The 22,250-nt window shown below is 39.5% G+C and overlaps 1 protein-coding gene across 5 annotated transcripts in view; it reads right to left on the reverse strand.

Moving 5' to 3' along the window:
- dnajc13 (dnaJ homolog subfamily C member 13) overlaps positions 1–22,250 on the reverse strand; it is a 140,433-nt gene that overhangs the window by 92,856 nt on the left and 25,327 nt on the right. For 4 of the 5 annotated variants that reach the window (XM_078539530.1, XM_078539531.1, XM_078539529.1 and 1 more), the window contains exons 3-13: positions 19,699–19,774; positions 18,296–18,445; positions 12,388–12,429; positions 10,678–10,878; positions 7,838–8,044; positions 7,482–7,577; positions 6,533–6,624; positions 2,624–2,790; positions 2,077–2,156; positions 1,809–1,978; positions 632–731 (exon numbers count right to left, since the gene is read on the reverse strand). In XM_078539530.1, the coding sequence (XP_078395656.1) occupies positions 632–731; positions 1,809–1,978; positions 2,077–2,156; positions 2,624–2,790; positions 6,533–6,624; positions 7,482–7,577; positions 7,838–8,044; positions 10,678–10,878; positions 12,388–12,429; positions 18,296–18,445; positions 19,699–19,774 (1,381 nt within the window). The remainder of the gene's footprint in view (positions 1–631; positions 732–1,808; positions 1,979–2,076; positions 2,157–2,623; positions 2,791–6,532; positions 6,625–7,481; positions 7,578–7,837; positions 8,045–10,677; positions 10,879–12,387; positions 12,430–18,295; positions 18,446–19,698; positions 19,775–22,250) is intronic. The other variant, XM_078539533.1, reaches the window with a different exon arrangement.

Below are 22,250 nucleotides of genomic sequence, written 5' to 3' on the forward strand. Positions count from 1 at the left end.
TCTGCAAATGGAGGAGATTTACCAAAATGGCAGCATAGATGAGGGATTCCAGTTATGTTATAAACTAGAGAAGCTGTGAGTGTTCTTAGAGGAGAGATGGTTAAGGGAGATTTAATAGAGGTGTTTAGAATTTTGATGGCGTAGATAAACGAGGAGAAACGGTTTCCATCGGGAGAGGAGTCAATATACAGAGGTCACAGGTTTAAGGTAATTGGTGGAAACGGCACAGCGGAGATGAGAATTTTAAAAAAAAAACAGGTTATAATCTGGAATTGGCTACCTGACAAGGTGGCAGGAGCAGGTTCAATATTGTGTTTGTAATGTAATGGGATAAATAATTGAAAAAGGAGAAATTCGCAGGACTTTAGGGAAAGAGCATGGGAGTAGGGCTAAATGAATAGGTCTTCTGAAGAGCCGGCACCAGAATGATAGGCCGAATGACCACCTTCTGTGCTACAAGATTCAATGAGCAGTTAAGCCACAAAGCATCTGTAAATGATAAGAGATTTTAACCCACTATTTGTTCAAAAAACAATATATTGATTTTACTTAATGTTTTAATTTTTTTGTACAAAAGTGTTATTGGGTCTGAAGGGACAGTGAATAAAATTTGGCATCATCTTGCACTTACACACATTAGGGCACACAACATGTCAATGGCAGCATGAGTAACACCATCATGATTTCTTTTTAAAGCCTTCACTGTCTTCACACCAAGCCTCTCCCGAAATCTGAACGTGCAGAAGGGAGGGAAAAAAATGTTACACATTACAAATAGTGGCACAACCTACATCATGGCTCTAAATATCTGCAAACTAAATGTTGTACTGCCAGTGTAAGTTAGCTGGAAATGCAGTACAATCTACATCAATTGCATAGAGAGAGTTAAAGTTCTCACCAGAGAGATCATTAGATCTCAGTGAGGCTTCTGAGGCGTACAGCAAGTGCCCTTGCTCTGTCTCTGACCACAAACTGTGGGCTATTGTGAATTAGCACCAAACTGCATAAATTACTGAAGGTGGTTGCACTCCTTTGCTCTTGGCCACATTGCCAATGTGAGACTTCCTGAAGAAGTATATTCTCTAAACAATAGATAAGTGGTATATGATGGTTTTATATATGACTAGTCTATTTATTTTACTAGAAGGCCTTCAGTTTGCGCTTTTCCTAATTAAGAACAACCTACAACTTGCAGTTATCGTGGCCTAAGTCTACATCTTTAACCATACAGGCCTACGCTGTGTGCTGCACCAGCTACTTATAAAAGCATTGTACATTGGCTCAGTATGACCAACAAGACAGGGTTAAAAGGTGGGGCCTGTTTGCATTAAGCCTTCATTTATGAAGGCAAGTCATTAAGAGAAAGAGGCATGTCAATGGGCAACAAGCCAAAGAACCTATAAAAAGTACAAGACTGAAAGGAAATGCCAGACCAGTTGCAAGTACTGGTAATGTTCATGAGGTGAGAGAAAAGGCAAGTCACTGCAGGGAATAAGATAGGGGAAGACTTATTATATTTCACACAGCAAAAACAACAGCCCTAACTTGCAGCATCTAGAGTGTTCTAGCCAAATTCTAAATCCACATTTGTCGATAGACCAAAAGTGTGTCAGACCCACTATGATTCAGCTTGGCTACATTCAATTCCTATCTCCTACTCAACTGTTGACTGGTTCATTGCAGAGGATTTACTGTTGTATTTACTCTATAGAGAAATCCTATAAATACATTTTTAAAACAACTAGATTGAGCATCCTAATTCAGTCACGTGAGAGTTAGGAGACCTTCCAACGTAATAGAGTCCTTACTTAGGAAGTTTTGTAAACGCTTGAAAGCCAGCCTTCGAAGCAACCAGTCGTCTCACAGCCTGAAACTGGCTCTCCAGTTCTGCATTATTAGCGGTTTGATCTCCTTCTTGAGACAGTAATGCTGTGATAGCATTATTAATAAGTTTCTCTTTGTTCTCAGAAAAGAGACCCTACAGAAAACAGACAATTCTCTTTAAAGCTTACTACCTCAAGCAAAAAAGTAGACATTTGAAAGACTTGCAAGGCTTTGAAAGGAAATCATTCTTACATCTTGAGTCACTGCATGCAGAACTCCACTGTATGAGATGTTAGCATTAAACCTGAATACTGCATCTGAAAAGCTGCCGTCTGAAATGCAACATGAAATTAAACTCGAGTACAATGATAGAATTTTCCATCAAAATATTCACTATCTATTGCAAAGTTATCTTCAATTGTGTTCATCTTTAGTTAAATTAAAATTAATCATAGCTCATGCTTTGAGAGGCTATTGAACTTTACATCAGTCACTTCAAAGCCAAATGTGCTGCAAATGTAAAGTGTCAATATCTTTTCAATATGCCAAAACACATGACTTTACAGTATATCCACACTCAGTACATTCAATGATGAAGTTTTAAAAAAACCTTCGTCTGTGGAGTGCATATTCAGGGACAACTATAACTGGCGATGTACAAAGGTAAAACTGAAGAATGGTGTAACTATAAATCGAATTTTACATTAGTCTGAACATTCAAAGCAATGGCAAATACTGGAAATGTGACGCAGCAAAGACAGGAACAATCTTACTGATTAAACAAATCAAATGTACTTACTTGGAGGGGCATTTAGAAACCTAAGATGTAGACTTTCTACTTCTTCATCCACTGGCATACTCAGTAACCCCCATCTCTGCCCTTTCAGAGTTGGGATCATCCTCACACACACATCTCTGTTACCAGAAGCTCTCACTCCATCTAGCAAACTAGCCATTAAGGAGTCTCTGTGTAAGGGAAGACAAATAAGCTGTTCGGCATAGATATATAGGTGTAAGATTTTAGTTACAATATTCATGTTCACCACTGTAAAATTTCACACTTAAATAAATCCCTTAACAATCAAGCCTCAAAAATGAGGTCAACCAAACAGAGCAAAACAATCATCCTGTTCTGTACATTCCTGTACATGAAATCATTCACATATAGAAATCTCTAATTTACCTAAGGTGAGCAATGTATAAATTATAACATGAGCACCGAAGGATTTTGGGCTTTCTTCTGAAAAGGGGATTTTTGGAGCCTGCTCTTTCAAGCTTGTGTTTCCTTTGGAATAAAATTGTCAGGGCAACATTCATTCAGGAACTGTGACATGAATAAAGGAATTAACTTGAAACCCTGGTTAATAGGGTGAATACTTGGTGAAAGAGCATAAGCTGGTGGAAGTACAAACCAGAAATGAAGGACGGCTCATATGCAATGAAATTACAAATAGGTTAATTTGGGATCAACAACCTGAGGAACAAAGTGTGCAAAGGACTAAAGGTAATAGTTAAATCTGATCATGTTCAAACAGCAGTGTGGCGCCTGTTGTTGAGAATTTGATTCAGAGATAAACTCTGCACTTTGAGGACACTGGCTACTAACAATAAGATAAAAACAAGATTAACAAAATGACATCTGCTAATGGAAACCATGAGAAGGCATTTGAAAGGAAAACAAAAGAACATTGATTGTTGTTCTGCCCAGTAACAGACTTTGGGAGAGTTGGCCAGTGTGCGCGTGTGAGTGAGTGAGTGTGAGTGTGTAAATAGGGTTACAATGATTTTTCATAAATCACAACCAATTTAAAGATGAAAATTTGAACCCTTATCTCCCAAAACTGACAACTGATGATGCGGAGCTTTTAGAATTACACTCCCCAAATAAGACGGTATGGCATCTTTATCTAGAAAGCTACAGTGGTCAATAAAATTATTTAGAGACTTTCAAATCATTCTAAAGTGTTTCAGTCTCGGTTGACTCTTACCTTTCATACTCTAAGCATCAAGGAACTCTACAACACCAATTCCCCAGTTTCACATAACTGCACCTTTAAACAATTATCACATAATTGACTTCATCCAACTCCACAATATGTGCTACTTCTAAATGTTTTGGTACATTTTGGCTCCCCAATGACAGACAGCTTAGCTACAGTAGCTTTTAAAAAAGATTGAACTCAAATCAAGGCCAAGTCCTTTTGTTTTTGACCTAAACTTAAAAGTCCAGGAGTATCATATGTCAAAGAAAATACAAGAAAGTTAGTCAATGAGGTGACAACTTTTGGCTTTAAAAGGCTGATGGCTGTGGATGGTGGAAGGTGTGGTGGGAACTGACAAGGAAAATAAAATAATTTCTATTGCCATCTCCTCGAAAATCCGATAATCATTCCTCAAAGACAAAATGAGGCTTGAGTAAGAAATTCATTCCTCAGAAGACTGGCAATTTAAGAAGCTATGTGTCTGCTACATCGCCAATATGGGAGGACTTGACAGAAGTTGGAGCAATTATGGATGCTCTTTATGTAGCTAGAGTTGTGCTAAATAAACTGGGTTTTATAAAATTGAATGCATTATGTATAAACACAATCGAGATGCTAGCAACATAGTCTAATGTTGCTCCTGAGAAGTTAAAAAGGAGTTGTCCTGATGATTCTATAATACGATTACCTCAATCTTAAGTTTTCACATTAATCTCATAATTAAAGATAATTTTTAATATTTTAACCGTCTGGGATTATTGCACTAATAAAGTTGTCTCCAATGCTCAACTGATTGGGACAACTAGAGTACCTGTAATGATTTACCAATCTAATCAATAAGAAAAATGCTTGCAAACAACTTTAGTTGAGAAACCTGCTCCTACTTCAACAGGGAAACTGGTACAAGAGAGCAAAGGTGTGCTCAGGCAAGGTGACTGCTGCAGCAAATACAAGGGAAATAGGGGAACTACTCAGACAGGCAAGCATTTTGTAATCCTCGGGTAGATAGCGGTGCTGCAGCATACCAACCTTGGAAACAGAGCTGGGAGAATTAAGTTTAACAAGCGTATAAAATTCACGATCTGGGTTTGGATATAGGGGCATAATTTCAAAGTTTGAAAATACAGTAAACAGTAAGGAGGATAGTAACAGACTTCAGAAGAGATAAACAGAATGTTGAAATGGGCATACAGCTGGCAGATGAAATTTAAAGCAGAGAAGGAAGGAAAAATGAGGGCAAGCAATATATATGGTACAATTTTAACATGGGGTGCAGGAAGAAAACCAAGAATTCACACACAAACCTTTGAAGGTGGCAGGACAAATTAATAGGGTTGTTTAAAAGCTGTGCAGAATCTGTAGCTTTTAAAAATAGAGACACAGAGAACAAAAAGAAAAAGTTATGGCAAATATTTAGAAATCACTGGTTAGGCTTCAGCTAGACTACTGAGTGCAATTCTGTGCATTACACTTTAGGTAGGATGTCAAGACTTTACAGGTTGAAGGGAGGTTTACTGAACAATGTTAGAGATGAAGGGCTTCAGTTATATGGCAACTAGAGAAGTTGGAATTTTTCTCCTTAGAGAGAGGTCAAAGGGGAATCTAATACTTCAAAATTATGAGGGGTTTTTAATAATGTAGATAGGGAGAAACGGTTTCCCCTGGCAGGAAGGTCACCAACAGAGGATACAGGTTGAAAGATTGAAAATAATTGGCAGTAAAGCCGCGGGAGGGAGATGAGGGAGATGATCTGGAATACATTGCTTAAAAGAACATTAAAACAGGAGTGGGTCATTGAGCCTTGTCATATAACATCCATCCCTTTGTATTCTCATGCCCATGAGATTAAAAATCAACATTCCGTTAACTTTTTAAAATTACTTTTGTACCTGTCCTTTGTGATTTCTGCATTTGAGCCCCAAATCACTCTGCTGATCCACAGTTCCAAGCTTCTCACCATTTAGGCCATTCTGATCTATCTTAAGTCCAAAGTGGATGACCATACAACATGCGAAAGTGAACTCCATTTGCCCACTCATTTAATCTATCAATGGTCCTTTGCAACTTACTACTCTCAACTACACTATTTACTGTGCCACCTAACTTGGTGACGTCAGCAAACTTGGATGTGAGACTTCCTAGTCCTTCCTCCAAGTCATTGATTAGTAGCGAAAAGCTGGCAAACATTAGTCTCATTGTGACAGTTGGAGGATTTCCCCATTATCCTTACTGTCTCCTACTTCCTAACCAATTCCTTACCCTTACCCATGTCAATAGTTTCCCTTCAATTCCACAAAAACGGTGGTGGAAGCAGATTCAACAGTAACTTTGAAAAGGGGTTTGGCTCTCTACTTAAAAAGATGATTTTCAGGGCTATGGGACAAGGGCAGGGGTGTGATACTAATTTGTAGCTCTTTGAGAGCCAGCACAGGCACAATGGGCCAAATGGTTTCCTCCTGTGTTGCGTGACTATGAAAGAGAAATTGTTCCTGGAAATTAAAGGTAAATGGCAGATTATAAACAAGGCATTTTCTTTGGTTATTGCAAGCTGAAAACTTAGAATTGCTGACCCAGAAGACCAGAACTCTCTGTTGTTCAGTTTACAAGTCAAAATATTCAGAAAGTGAATCACTTGAATATTGTATCAGTTCAATTTCTTCAGATGTGTTCCTCCTCCTGGCACCCAATGTAAACTGAATTACAATAGCATAGAGAGAATCTCATACCTTTCTGTTGATGAATACTTGTAGACCTGCCCTTTAATATATTCAATAGTAAACCGTTGAGGATTTTCAGAATCAAGCACGAGAGCAAATATCTGTGGGGAGGAAGAAATTTATTGTAGTTGATGTTTAACAGTCTATTTTAAATATTTCACTAACACAGGGAAACACAGCCTTCAGACGTGATTTGAAAAAAAAACTGCTCAGGATCAACGAAAGGCAAAAATCAAAACAAAATCCACAAGTCATTCTCCAGAAAACTCCAATTACAGGTGGATGTCACTAAAGAACACCTTTCAAATCAAGGCCAAGGCCAGGTTTCCATAGTTTGTACTGCTACACAGGGGGTCAGTAGTTTGTACTGATCTAGGCAATAGCCTGAATTTTCTTAATTTTCAAGTAGAAAATTCATCTTGTCTAATAGTTCACTAAAGACACTTGTCACTTCTAAATGCAAAACCTGTGAAAGATCAAATTTTATTCCTTGACCTTTAAAAAGAAATTCTGCAACCAGTGGTTATATCTCAAACAATCTCAATCAAGGGACTTAAGAATAACATTTTTCTATCTTATATTTCAAACACCACTTGCATCTCAAGCTTCTCATTTATTTTGCCTATATAATGATCACTGCATTTCAAACTTACTGAAGCAAAGTGACTAGAGCAGTTAAAGTACGTGAAATGTTTTGGGTCTGATGGACATTAAAAGTACTTTATAAATGCCTCTTCAATACAGCAATTTAGCAGGATAAAATATGCATTCAATAATACTCGACACCTTTTTGAAATTCCTATACAAGTTGACAAAAATCAGACGCAGTGAGATGTATGACATTGCGTCTCCCCAGTAGCTAGAAAAGCATAGGCAGACACTTAGTCACTTCCCTGCACTCGACTACCTTAAAAGAGAAGATACGTCAATTAATATATTGATTGAAAATGATACCAACCTCTCCCAAAGGCTTTAACGTCACAATGTTGTAGGTGGCTGGATCACGTTCCACTAAACAAGTTTCTGTAAGTGCTAATACTCTCTTAACTGGATCCTAGGAAAAAAAGAAATGTAGGCGGAAATTAAACAATTATATTTCCCATGTGTGCAAGCAGGCAAATGTTATTTGTTGCTACTCAGCCATAATATTAAAACCACAAGCTAAAGAGGTGAGATAGTCTACAGCTCTACGTTGAAGAATACACTGCACTTTTGACAAAATATTTCTGGTTTGAAAACATTGCTCCAGCGGTTTCTAATCAACTCTTCAAATCACTCCTCAACCTTGCATCTTAAAAAGTAAAAGTAACTTACCCGATGCCTATTTGCAATTTTTTGCACAATGAATTCTGCTAGTGATGTAATAGATTCATCATTGCTGTATTTTCCAAAGCGGTGATTCTGGTACAAATCAAACTCAAATGGTTCTTTCCGGATGCGCAGAGAGATACCGATAAAGTTGCCTGCATGATCAATTGCGCTTCTGATGATCTCTTCCTTTTGCTCAGATGCGAAAAGGTGCTGGAATTTCAACAGGAAGCACTGACTGAGAAGGAATCAACTATACAGCAAATGCAACCTCACCACTCTTGCAAGGGTAACAACTTACAATTCTGTAATACTGTTAACGGCTGAAAACAACTCAAGGCACTTCAATAAGATCATCAGGTAAAATTTGACACCAAGCTTTACATGATATAAAAAAGGACAGACAAGTAAAGGTTTGGTCAAAGAGGTAGTTTTTAAAGGAACATCTCAAAAAGGGAAGAGAAAGTTAGAGAGGTGGAGAGATTTTAAGAAGGGGACCCTAGTGTTTGGGGTACAAACAGCTGAAGCAGCCACCAATGGAAAAAAGACCAGAATTGGAGGAACAGAGTTGGCTCTTGGAGGGTTGGAGAATTTGGAGGTTACAGAAATAGAGACGGTCAAGACTATTGAGGAATTTGAAAACAAGGATGAGTGTTTTAAATTTGAGGCTTTGCTAAGCCAGGGGTCAATGTAAGTCAACAACACAGGGGTGATTGGAGAACAAGAATTGGTCCAGGTTAGGGCATGGCCAGAGTTTTGGACACGCTCAACTTTATGCCTTTACAAGCATTGGAATAGTTCAGTTTGGAGACACAAAGGCATGAATGATGGCTTCAGCAGCTGATGAGCTGAGGTAGGGATGGAGGTGGGATATATTACAGAGGAGGAAGGAAGGGGTCTTGGTCATGGAGAGGAAATAGAATCTAGAGCTCAGTTCAGGGTCAAACGATGCCCAAAGATGTGATAAGCCTCAGCTTCAGACAGCAGCAAGTGAATCAATGACTATGAAATGGAATTGGTGGTGTGGGCCTAAAATAATGGCTCTGGACTTCCTAATTTATAAGCAGAGATGACAGTGGATGTCAGACAAGCAGCATGACAAATCAAAGGCAGTGGAACAGTCAAGGGAGGTGGCGATGCTGCGTTGGGTTTCAGCACATGTACAATCTGACGTGTGCTTTTTTGATTTTGTTGCCGAGGGGCAGCGCCTAGGTGTGAAATAGGAGTGTACCAAGGATGGATCCATGTGGGACTCCAGAGATAAGTGTCGAAGTAGGTGGAGAATGCATTGCAGGAAATTCTCTGGCCATTACTGGGGGATTGATAAGAATGGAATCATATGAGGGCTGCCCCACTTTGCTGGACAACAGACAAGAATGGTGTGGTCAACCATGTCAAAGGCTGCAGATCGGTCATAAGGGACAAGGGGGGACAGTGCACCACTGTCAGTCACATAGGACGTCAGTTGTGATAAGGGTGATTTTAGTACTGTGGGGCAGGGGCGGAGACTTGAGGCACTAACATGGGAGTCATTACAAAGATAGGCACGGATTTAAGGGGGGTTGACAACACAATCAAGGCTCGAGAGGAAAGGGAGGTTGGAGATATGGGCAGCAGACATAAAAGGGAGGAAGGAAAAGAGTATTTCAGGAAAGGGAACCATTTACAACATCAGCTAACAAGGGCACCAGAAAGAGAAGATGCCTGGTTAGCAATTTAGTGAGATTTGGGATTGACAGAGGTGGTTCTGATATCATGGACAAAATGAGCTCACAAAGCACATCAAGGGAGATAGGAGAGAAACTAGACTAGAGATGAGAATTCCAAAGTAGGGCAATGAGGTACCTTGGGTATATTGGTTTGGTGGACTGGGTGAAGGGAGGAATGCAGCGGAGGCAGCTGAAGGGATAATCACAAACTTGAATAAGTTCTGAGGCTCCTCGCACTTGTTGTAGTTCAGGGTTGAGGGGACAGGGAGTTAAGACAGTAGTTAGTGCGAAAGAGCAGCTGTGGGTGTTAAATGCATCTCTGGGTAATCTGGAGGAATGAGCGGTTTCAAAAAAGGAGCAGGACCAGAGCGATTTATATGGTCCAGCCAGATCTGGCAATGAATGGCGAAACCAACTGTCCACTATAAACGTACAAGTTAGTGTCCCTTGGACTTAGGGGAGCAGATATGGTGGCCACACATGGAACAACCAGGATGGTAGGGGATAAGGTTTAACCATGGACAAAGACATCAAAAGGTGGAGGTGAGGATACAATTGAACAGATTGGTGGCTACAGAAATATTGTGCTGAGTGGCATGTCAAAGGATAGACAGTTGGGAATTTGAAAGTTCTTAGTAATTTGGGGGAAGATTATTTTCCAGAGAAGCAGGAGGAAGTGGGGCTGGGAGGGGGAAAAAGGAATGTGAATGAAGAGGGATACAAAAAAAGTGATCAGGTATAGCCTGATCTGTGATTGAGAGTGGATTGGACATGTGAGATGGCAAAGCCAAAAGGACGGCTGACACTATGAGTTGGAGAATTTATATGGAGGGAGCAGTTGAAGGGAGGACGGGTAGGAGTGAACTGAGAAGAGGGGCCAGGAGTGATTGGGGATTGAAGTTGAAATCACTGAGGATGAAAAAAAAACTCACTAAACACGGAGGTTGCAAATTCAAGCCAAAAAACAGGGCATGCTCCAAATGGTTAGAGATGCAGGTTTTAAATTTCAAGCATAATATTAAATTGTCAGAAAAAGCAAATTCTTCATTGTTAAAGAAATCATTTCTCCAAAAACAGATTGCTTTATTTATAAATAAGCACTTTACTGCGAATACGAGCAAAGAAAAAAAAACTTACCAATCGACTAAATCCTCCGTGAATTATACAAAACCCTCCCTGATAGTCAGACAGTTCCGCAAACCCTTCAATGCTTTTGTAGTCATAGGAACAGAGAATTTTATTGGTCGAAGGATCAATCTGATCTATCCCTCCAGGTGTAACTTCAAGGACCACCGACTTTCTAGTATCAGTCCAATGATGCTTGTAACAGTTATAGCGCTATAGAGAAAAGGATAAATCTAAGCAGTATTCTGTATCACTGATTACACATGTTGAGAGGATGTTCACCATGCGTTAGAAGCCAAACTCTAACCCCTAAAAATTGTGCCAACATGTGGATCTGAAATATGAACGCTAAGTTCACACTCTCACAAGTCAAGCATGCTTAACCAATCATGGTTGTATTACAGGACATTTTTAAATTGACTACTACAATAGCTATGGGAAGCAGACATGAAACTATTACATTGGCCACTTAAGATTACTTGTATTGAGAGAAGAATAATATTTCTGCAATATAACGGAATGTTTTTCCATTTGCCATCCCTCTAAACATTTCTAGATCAGGTTAACGCTAGGTAGCTTCTAGGTAGGCCAGCAGGCCTATGAAGAGTGAAAATATAAATAAAGTACAAAGCCAGATGGTGCCCTTTAAATTCTCAAGAGTCACATCGACTCCATTGAGGCTAACACAAAAACAGGCCATTGTATATAGGCCAATATCATGCAAGGTACAGCAGGATGTATGCGGGGACACTCCAAAGTTTCAAAAGTAATCAAAGCACCCAATCGTGTGTGGCCAATATAACTGATTGTGTGACAGTAAACGTTCAATGCATCGCATATGTACCTGCAGGGCATGTAACTTCATAATTCCTATACTGCACCAGCAACAATTCCACTTTGCACACTTATCTATCTTTATTTGCTCAGAACCCAAACAGGTGTCAATTTGTAAGCAGTTTGCAACATAGAGTTAGACTACAAAGAAATGAATCATCAGTATGAATGAAGACATTTTTGCACCATCAACCTGAGCCAGACTAAGATCCAGACACAAGATGAAAGAGGTGTATCCAATGCATTGCATTTCCCAAGCGTATGGGTGACACCAGCACATTGCTGTCCTGTACAATGTTGGAGACTAGGAGAAGGTATGGGAGAAGAGGGGGATCAATAGCAAAAAAGGAAGGAGATAACACTTATGGCAGTTAAGTCATTCCAGATGTAAATTGAGCTATTGTGTATTTCCAGTGTTTTTGGTTTTTATTTTAATTGCTCTGGTGCAAGATTAGGCAAAAATACTTTAACAAACTGTTTCATGATTATGCAGTTAGCCTTGTGCAAAGATGAACAAACGACACATAAAAACAGCCAAAACATAACCATGAAAACAAAGTATTGGAAATACTCAGCAGGTTTGGCAACACCTGTGTGGAGAGAAACAGATTTAAGATTGAGTCAAATATGATGCTCCTTCAGAACCCAGAAATAAAATTTAGCCTCATCAGAGTAAGATTAATGACAAGTTTAGATTCAGCTTAACCAGAGTAAAGGATCTGGTGACCTAGGTTGAACCAACACTTCAGAAACAGAAACCAAAATTTGAAAGAAGGTTATGATTTTGTTCATGATATTTTACAATGATCAATGCTCCACTGTACTCAAGACCATTAAAAATTCATAGCAGGTTAAGATTTCTGAACGGGAACATGTCTGGCAACTGACCTTTCCAGTAATTTTCCCCTCCGAAAACTCAGTTCTGAAGCGCTGTGTAATAAAAATAAAGATACATAAGTTGTTTAGCGAAAGAAATGTAGAAGACAATTTTTCACCAGGATTAAATATCTGCACCAACATGGCATTCCATAGTTAACAATTACTTTTTATTAGCTCAGTAAATTCATCAAGTGACAGAGCAGACGTATCCCAAGTCTGGCAGCATCTGTGGGAAGAGAAACAGAGTAACGTTTCAGGTCGATGAAAGGTCATCGACCTGAAACATTAACGCTGTTTCTCTCTCCACAGATGCTGCCAGACCTGCTGAGCATCGCGGCATTTACGGTTCTCATTTTGGATTTCCAGCATCTGCGGTATTTTGTTTTTGCCCCAAGTTTGACCCCAGGTCTGTACCAAATAAACTGATCAGTAATTGGACACGGTTTTAGCATTTGGCACAGTGAGGGGAAAGAAAACAATAAACAGGGCTCCTATTCCTGACCACTAATCCAGTGACCTATCCTGGAAGTCCACATTTGTGGACCAAGAGCAAAAAGAGGATTATGCTTTGTTCAGGTAATAGCCAGCTGACACTCTGGGCACTTTTGTAAGATACCACAAGACCAACCTCCACGTGGGTCTGTAGTCCAGTGTCTTGTATTTAATATTACTCTAAGAATATGCATCATGTACCAATATTCTTCTATTTTGCAAAATGAATACAAGAGCTCTCCCACTCCCCACGCCCCCCCACCACCCCCCGCATCTATTTTAGAAGTAGAGCATCTTTAAAAGGCCTTGAGACTTACTGCAAGTCCATACAAATTAGCAGGAGTAGTCCACTCGGCCCCTGGAGCCTGCTCCGCCATTCAATAAAATCATGGCTGATCTGATTGTAACCTCAACCCCACATTCCTGACTACTCCCGATAACCTTTCACCCCCTTGTTAATCAAGAATCTATTTAGCTCTACCTTAAAAATATTCAAAAACTCTGCTTCCACCGCCTGTTGAGGGAGGGATCTAAAAACTCACTACCAGGAGAGAAAAAAATTCTCATGTCTTAAATGAGCAACCCCTTATTTTTAAACAGTGACCCCTAGTTCTAGATTCTTCCACAAGAGGAAACATCCTCTCCACGTCCACCCCATCAAGGCCCCTCAGGATATTAAAAGGTTTTAACCAAGTCGTCTCTTACTCTTCTAAACTCCAGCAGATACAAGCCTAACCTGTCCAACCTTTCCTCATAAGGCAACCTGTCCATTCCTGGTATTAGTCTAGTAAACCTTCTCTGAACTGCTTCTAATGCATTTATATCTTTCCTTAAACGAGGCCAGTACTGTACTCAGTACTCCAGATGTGGCCTCACCAGTGCCCCATACAACTGAAGCATAACCTCTCTACTTTTGTAATCAATTCCCCTCACAATAAACAATAACATGTTATTAGCTTTCCTAATCATCTGCTGTACCTGCATACTAGCCTTCTGTGATTTGGGCACTAGGGCACCCAGATCCCTCTGCATCTCAGAGCTCTGCAATCTCTCACCATTTAGATAAGAAGCTTCTTTCTTATTCTTCCAGCCAAAAATGGACAATTTCCCCATTTGCCAGATCTTTGCCCACTGACTTAACCTATGTCCCTTTGTAGCCTCCTTATTCACAATTTACTTCCCTACCTATTTTTGTGTCTTCAGCAAATTTAGCAACCATTCCTTCGTTCCCTTCATCCAAGTCACTTATATAAATTATAAAAAGTTGAGGTCCCAGCACTGATCCCTGTGGCACACCACATGTCACATCCTGCCAACCAGAAAAAGACCCATTTATGCCAACACTGCTTCCTGTTAGCTAGCCAATCGTCTATCCATGCCAATATGGTACCCCTACACCATAAGCTTTTATTTTCTGCAGTAACCTTTTATGCGGCACTTTATCAAATGCCTTCTGGAAATCCAAGTTCAGTACATCCACTGGTTCCTCTTTACCCAAAGGATGTGACCCAAAGAACTCCAATAAATTGGTTAGGCATTATTCTCTTTCACAAAACCATGTTGAATCTGCCTGATTGCCTTGAAATTTTGTATAACATCTTTAATAATAGCTTCTAACATTTTCCCGATGACAGATGTTAGGCTAACTGGCCTGTATTTCCTGCTTTCTGTCTCCCTCCTTTATTCGAAAAAAGGGGTTACATTTGCTATTTTCCAATCTAATGGAACCTTCCCCAAATCCAGGGAATTTCAGAAAATTAAAACCAATGCGTCAACTATCTCACTAGCCACTTCTTTCAAGACTGAAGTCCATCCAGACCTGGGGATTTGTCAGCCCACATCCCCAACAATTAGCTCAGTACCACTTCCCTGGTGATTGTAATTTTCCCCGAGTTTCTCCCTCCCTTCCATTTCTTGATTCCAAAGACTCTTCAATCAGGCAATAATGCTCAGCATCAACTCAAAACCTTTTACCATGTCAAAGAAAGTGCTTTTGACTGATCAACAGTCTCCATTAGCGAATGCACGGCCAAATCTTCCAAAGTTAAGATTCGCAATTCGCATATTGTATCTAGACTTAACCTAACCCTCTCAACACCTAATTAATTTTTAAATTGAAGTAACTTGTATTATAAATGTACTGTAATTAGTAGCATGTGAATACAGCTGTTAAAGTGGAGCTTCAACCTATTAATTAGTTACAATTTAAGACTCATTAGTATTGTTGGTGCTGAGGCATAATGTTGTGCGTCCTGAGCACAATCTAGGCTGATACTTAGGTGCAGTAATCAGGGGGTGCTGCGTTATAAGAGGCAGCATCTTTTGAATAAGGTGCTAAATTCTGGCCCCATCTTCCTGTTCAGGAATGACATTAAAAATCCTCTGGCACTATTCAAACAGAGTGAGAATACTTCCAGGTGTCAGCTATGGCTCAGTGGGAACATTCTCGCCTTCAGATAGTTGTGAGTTTAAGCTGCACTCCAGAGGCTGGAACACAAAATCTGGCACTTCAATGCAGTATCGAGGTAGTGTTGCACTATCGGAGGTTCGGCCTTTTGAACGAAACTCCAAACTGAGGGTCGGTCTGTCCACACAGGGCTGACACAAAAGTTCCCATGACAATGTTGTCACTAGCCAGAAAGTGTCCTCCCCAGTATCATCCTGTCTAATACTTATTCCAAAACCACCCAAAATAGATCAAGTTATTTATTCATTGCTGTTTGTGGGAACTTGACTTCTGCCAATTGGCTATCAAGTTTCCTACAACAGTGACTACACTTCCATGGGGTTTACATTCAATGATTTTTGCAGTTCTGAAGGTGCAAAATGCTAATCCTTAATTACAAGACAAAAGATAACTACTAACTGAACCAGGCAGAAAAAAGCCTGATCCGTTTGTAAACCATCCTGGAAAAGACCAGTAATTGTGTGCGCTTCCGGTTGGAAACTCCTTGGACTTCTCTTTCGATCTGAAACAAACTTTTTCCCTCTCTGTTCTTCTACTATAAGTAGAAGACAAAATATTCCAAAAGTGGTTTCATCAACATAACCATTACAATAAACGCTAGTATGTTTTAGGATTGGGGAGCAAAGGTTTGTAACAGATCTTTCACCTTCGAGACCCAATTTGATTCCAGCGGAGAACGGATAGATAAAAGTTTTAAACACATGCGAGAATCCCAAGTAATACCAGCTAGGCAGCCTTCTGATTGATGCAAACGTAGATTATAAAACTGCCTTCAGCTTGCTTAGAGCCCTTTTTTTCTTGTATCCATTGTAAACTTCCACTGAGAGGGGGGCTAGGGTTAATGCCCCAAATAACACAGTATCAAGCAGTGAACAGCCAGCTATAGATTTTTCTGCATATAAACGCACAATGATCAATTTAATGCACTGACTGCCAATTACTGAAGTAATTTGGTTAAGAAAAATTTGCTGTGACAGAACTAATTATTGGTTTCTAGAAGCATTTCCTGACACGAGTTCTGAATTTGCCTTTTACCACTCTGTATCCACGACCCCATATCCTTTAGTCATGGATTAATTTTGAAGTAATGCTCAGGATTAATCTTTGCTATTTGGCATCTTACAAATCTCCAAGCTCCCCTGCCCTTTCTAATTCTGTACTCTCAAGTTGCCTCAGAGAAGGCATAATTATTATGCACATAACCACAGACATCTTTTCTGAAAGGGCCCAGAATGAGGCCAACAGGAAGAATGGGTAAGAAGATATGACCCGCTGAAGCAGAAATAGGCAACTCAGTTTATTTGTATTCTACACAAAGTATTTTAACCAGGAAATACAGGGTGGTAAGAATTTGGACTATGCTAAACATCAATATTCAAAATAAATGCTACTCTTCAGTAGTTCAATTAACAAATTGAGCCTGCACTTTAGAATTTAATTCTAATAATTGTGCTTAAATAAACCTCAAGCATACTACGTACAACTGGCCATTTCTAGGCAACTTGAATTTCTGCGTCCATTTACCTGTGCATTTTGGACACTTGTGATCGGACATCACAGAAAGGAAGTGTGCTTTTTCAAGTATACAGCTCAGGTTCCAACTACCTCAATCAAGATCGAACTGCAATATTAGTTGGAGGCATGAGTCAGGATGCAGTGACTGAATTCCCATCAGGACAGGCCTGCCATGAACTGGATCATGGACCAAAACAGTCAAACAGCTAAGTTAGAAAAATTTAGTTTCAGGCTTCCTCGTGAGCCAGGAAGTGCCCATCCAGCCACCAGTCTCAAGCTGGAAGTTGACCCAGATTGTCGTAAGTGCCAACCTCTCCCCTCATCCTCAATTGACAGTCAGAGACTGCTCTCATGTTCATAGCTGCAGCTCCCTACTGTAAAGCTCTCATTGGACAGAATTCCCAATCATCTGATGTCATTCAAGAGCGTACAGCTTTCTCTTTATCAATGGTCATATTCCAGCAAACCTCAATTAATTTTTGAGGTGATGCAGTCACAGACACACACCTAATTCAACAAGTCAATGCATAATATGTCTTGCTTAACCATCCAATTAAGGGGCCCTATTATCCAGAAAAATCTGGATGCAGTTCCCACTTGTGACAATGGTCAAGAACATTCATTTTCTGAAATCACTATAGCATGAAACTTGAAACATCATAAAAAGAAATGGTGTTCCTCCAAAGTGGGACAGCTTTAAGCACTTTAAATGAACCAAACCAAGGATTACTTGGGCTCCTGCTGGCACTTGAAGCTCTCCAGGGTCATTCCCAAACACATCCTTCTATAGGTTTGTGTGTAGGTCATTGGTGAACCTAAAGTTCTAAGCCAGGTGGATCTGCAGAGACGCCCTAAGCTGCAGGGGTTTAGGGTAACTAAGCACAGAAAGGCCTAATTTCTCTGTGATGCAGACTGTCACAGTAACTTTGGCCAAGCCTCGCAACAAAGAACAGCCTTTCCTGTCTTCTATAAATGTCAAGGGGTTCCAACTAAAGAACGTCTCCATATTAATAGGGAATTTCCATTTCTAACTTCAGTTATCCTTATGGGCTGCACAATTTAAAGCAAAGAATTCCATCATTGACTTAGACAAGTTGAACGGATAATATCTGAACCCATTTAAAATAAACACTTCATGTTGGCAAGGGAGATTTTTGGCCCCTTTGACCTTGCCCGATTCAAGTAGCAATATTAGACTTGTTCTAATTGACTGCACACTTTCCTACTCCATGCCCCACACAGCTGTCAGTAAGTGAGACCACATCTGTTAATTTAAGGCTCCCCAGCCCCCCAATCAGTTGAAATAACCATAGCAACTTAAATCACATCAGTTACACAGAAACAAGTGACATCTACTAAATTTGCCAAAACAAATACAGCCAGTTATTTGGTTTACCACCCAAGCATGATGGAATTAGTTTTTGAAGCTCCAGCAAAACTTACCAGTGCCTCTGTTAGCAACTCTGTCCTATGTTCAGTAGAAAATTTCAGTGTTTCAGATTTTTTCCCACTTCCTTTACGAAAGGTTAAGTTGAATTCTGTTCCTTGGCCTTTCCCAACTGGACCAATGCTGCAGATATCACCATAAGGCCACTACAATGAAATGGGAGTTTACCACAATTATAAAACACTTTCTTGAGTTTGGATGCAAATTAAATGATGCACTTGTAAGATTGCATATTGCAGTTGCCCTCGTGCTCAAAAATCACAGCCACTATGTCAATCAAGAAAGAGCTTTATACCTAGAATGGATTATGGCATGTGGAATTACAAGTTCAGCTGCCATGTGGCTTCCATTAGAGTCAAATGCTTTCTAAGGAAAGGGTTCTTTTACATCATTTTTCAATTTTTGCCTGCTGAATGAGCTTCTATTGAAGGAATAAAATGTAATACAGGTTTGCTTTATTTAGGATAAATGTGTTTTAGCAAAGTTCAGTTTAGTCAATGGGAATGAAAAGAAATACTGAGCAGAAGTTTTTAGCTGATAAATTACAAAGGAGCTGCCTCTTGTTAGCTCTGACCTCAAAGGCAATAGCCTGAAAAACTCCACAGATCTGTAAATTAGAGAGAGAGTGTGTCAAATTAAGGGAGTATGATCTATGAATTATCATTTCCTTGCATCACAATCAGAGTTGAATGATGAATGTAGATTGGGTGGAATGTAGAAACAAATTGTAGTGTCGATAAGTAGAAAAAAGTTTTAAAAAGTGCAAGTTACTTGAACAGGTTCTGGAATTCTATAAGGCCTGTGAAGCCTTGAAGCCCTCAAGCTTGAGAATGGTAATGCATTTGAATACTCCAGTAAACGCTCAAAGTGTGCCCCTAGTTACACTCAAGTAAACTGTCAATAATAGATATCACTATATGTTTAATACTCTGAACATCAATAGATGTTCTTTAACCCCAAGTAATTTATAAACTTACGATTAAGGACAGCTATCCAGAAGGAAGAGCTTCTGCTCCAATCGCTGCTCAAATTCATAGGTTAGCTTACACAGGAAGAACATCCACTTGCAACTGTAACCTGGTGCAAGTCATGGCCAAGGCCAACAGCTTGTGGCAGACAATCTCACAATATGACACCAGTGCACATGTAAAAAAGCCAAAACCCAATGCATTTTTTTTAAAAAAAGCTTGTGTATGCAAAGGACATCAATTAGAAACATGGCAGAGTGAAACCCCACCACCAGCCCCCCCATCCAAAAAAGCTAATAAATGTCAAGGAATCAGAGAGGTGGGGAAATGTACCCAACAGCAAAGGGAAAGGAGAAAGGGGAGACAGCCAGGGGAGTCAATGACTTACTTTCTGAAATAGATTTTCAGGACAAATTTTAATCATTCAATACCTGATTGGTAACTTCTAGGGTACTGGGATTGTATGTGGTTACCGCATGTGTACCAACTGAAAAGACTCGCTTGTATCTAAAAGAGGAGAAAAAGGATACGTGGTCAGTTCAGTATCAATATATTCCTTATTCTTTACACAAAAACAGAAAGAAGTTTTGCTTAATTTGAACAACTCATTTAATAGTGACTAGTTACTGCAGTGGTTTGATGATATTCTTTAAAGTAAAATGTTTAATTAATTCAATTTTAAGCTTTGAAGGTTCACCTAAAGGGGGAAAAAAATCAAACTTAATGAATAATTATTTCCACATAGCAGGCAAGTTTCAAGATCACAGAAAGAAGAACACAAATCTTGCAAATCTAAGAAGATCCTTGAAATATCAAATTAGTCAGCAGCTGAAAACAAAAAGTTGATTGATATTTCAGGTCAGATCCTTTGCTCAGTGCAATACCTTGCACGCCGAAATTATTAATTCATGTCTTCCAAATAAGGTCTTTTGAAAAATTGAGCCACGCCACTTTCTCTACATCATTCTTATAATGTGGAGACAAGAACTGTTCAGAGTGTGGTCTAACCAAAGTTCTATTCAAGTTTAACATAACTTTTCTGCTTTTTGATTACATCCCTCTGGAAACGAACCTTAACGCTTTTTTAAAAAATACCTATAATGGTCTTATTAACCTGTCTCAGGTAACTAACTTGAGATGTAACTGTATCCCCTAGATCCCTTTGCTCCTGTATCCTATTTAGATTTATTTTGAGAATTATATGGCCTTTTATTCTAGCTAAATGCACATCACACACTTATATAGGAACTCATTTGCTCATTAATCGTACATTTTGCATATTTATTAATACATTAAGCATTTTGTCGTAGCGCCTCTCTCTATTAACTAAAACCTCCAATTTGGTGCCATCCTCAAATTTTGAAATTGTACTTCTGATTTCAGATTTCAAATCATTTGTAAATGGTGAGCAATAGCTCCAGCACTAATCTTTGTGGAACAGCACTTCCCACCTTTCACCAGTCTGATCAGTTACCCTTAATCCCTACATGCAGTTTTCTGTTCTTAGCCAGCTTGTCACCCATTTGGTTCCCTGTCACAGCTTCACATGTTGGCATTAGTTACAAGTCTACTTAGATAAGACTACCTTACCAAGATCCTTTGAAAATCCAAATAGATTATATCTACTTTATTATCCTTTATCTTTTTACTTTTTCAGAGAGCTCAATAAAGGATGGAGACGCACAACCTTCCTTTTTGAAATCTGTGAATGAGGAAATATAATGGAATCTTCATAGATCACTGACTGCTCAAGAAGGCAGAATTGGAAAATTGCAGATATTGAAAGGCTCTGGGATTGGAGAGATTACAGAGATAGGGATGGGTAAACCCAAAGGAGGGATTTTAAAACAAGGATGAGAACTTTAAAATCAAGGAGTTGCTGGGTTGGCAACCTACATAAGTCAGCAAACATGAGGCGATGGGTGAACAGTTTGAGTAAGAATACAGGCAGAGGTCTGGCTGACCTCAGGTTTGACAAAGGGTAGAATGTGGGAGTGTGTTGAATAGTCTAGTCTGGGAGGTAACAAAGTCATGGATGAGGGTTTCAACAGAAAATTAAGGTGGAGCAAATTTTGGGCACTGTCACAGAAGTGGAAATAGGAAGTGATACTTGAAAAAGGAGAAATTTGCAAGACTCTGGAGAAAGAGCAAGGGAGTATGAGTCATAGGATAACTCTTTCAGAGAGCCGGCATAGGCACAAATGGGCCACCCTTTGCGCTGTATGTATATGATCCAAAGTAGTGTGTATTGGTGTGATTTAATTTCTCTGCATTGCTGGGTTAAGTTCCACAGGCAACAGATACCTTGTCCACTATTTACATATTGGACTTGACTGAATATTAGCAGGCTATTTTACTACAGGGCTGCCATCCACACACACAAATCCAAGTGCAGGATAATGGAACAGGAATTCCTACATGGATTTTCCTTCTCTAAAGACGTACATATACTTGCTGCTGCTCCAGCTCTACTCGACTGGTCTGTATGGCTCATTTGTTTACTAGCCGAGGTTAAATCTGCCAAGCTATCAAGGGAGCCAGGCGTTGCATTTTAAAGTTAATACTGCATGTTACATATTGAAGACAACAGCTGATAGTACATGATAGAAGGGTGCAGTAAAGAAGGTTGCAGTAAAGACACCATTGGGTCGAGCAGATGCAATTGACTGTGCTGGCCCTAAACACCTCTTGCAAAATGCCATAAAATCCATATCAGTGCTAATTATTGAAAGAAATTCAAATCAAGGGATTTGTAGAAAAGTCTGAGATTTCCAATGAATAGATATTTTGCAATTTAGCACTCAGTGGAGCCTCACTACCTGAAGATTTTAAATCTTTAATTATCCCCCATATAAGAATCAATCCATCTGCCTCCTTACAGATAAATTATGCAAAATAAGCTAAAAATGATGTAACCTGTAGAAATCCTTCCAGGCTCAAGTCCATCCACAGAAATTTCAGCTCTTTAAAGAGATACTGCTAA

Source organism: Cetorhinus maximus, chromosome 3 (genome assembly GCF_964194155.1).
Source record: "Cetorhinus maximus chromosome 3, sCetMax3.hap1.1, whole genome shotgun sequence".
In the NCBI taxonomy this organism is placed as follows: domain Eukaryota; kingdom Metazoa; phylum Chordata; class Chondrichthyes; order Lamniformes; family Cetorhinidae; genus Cetorhinus; species Cetorhinus maximus.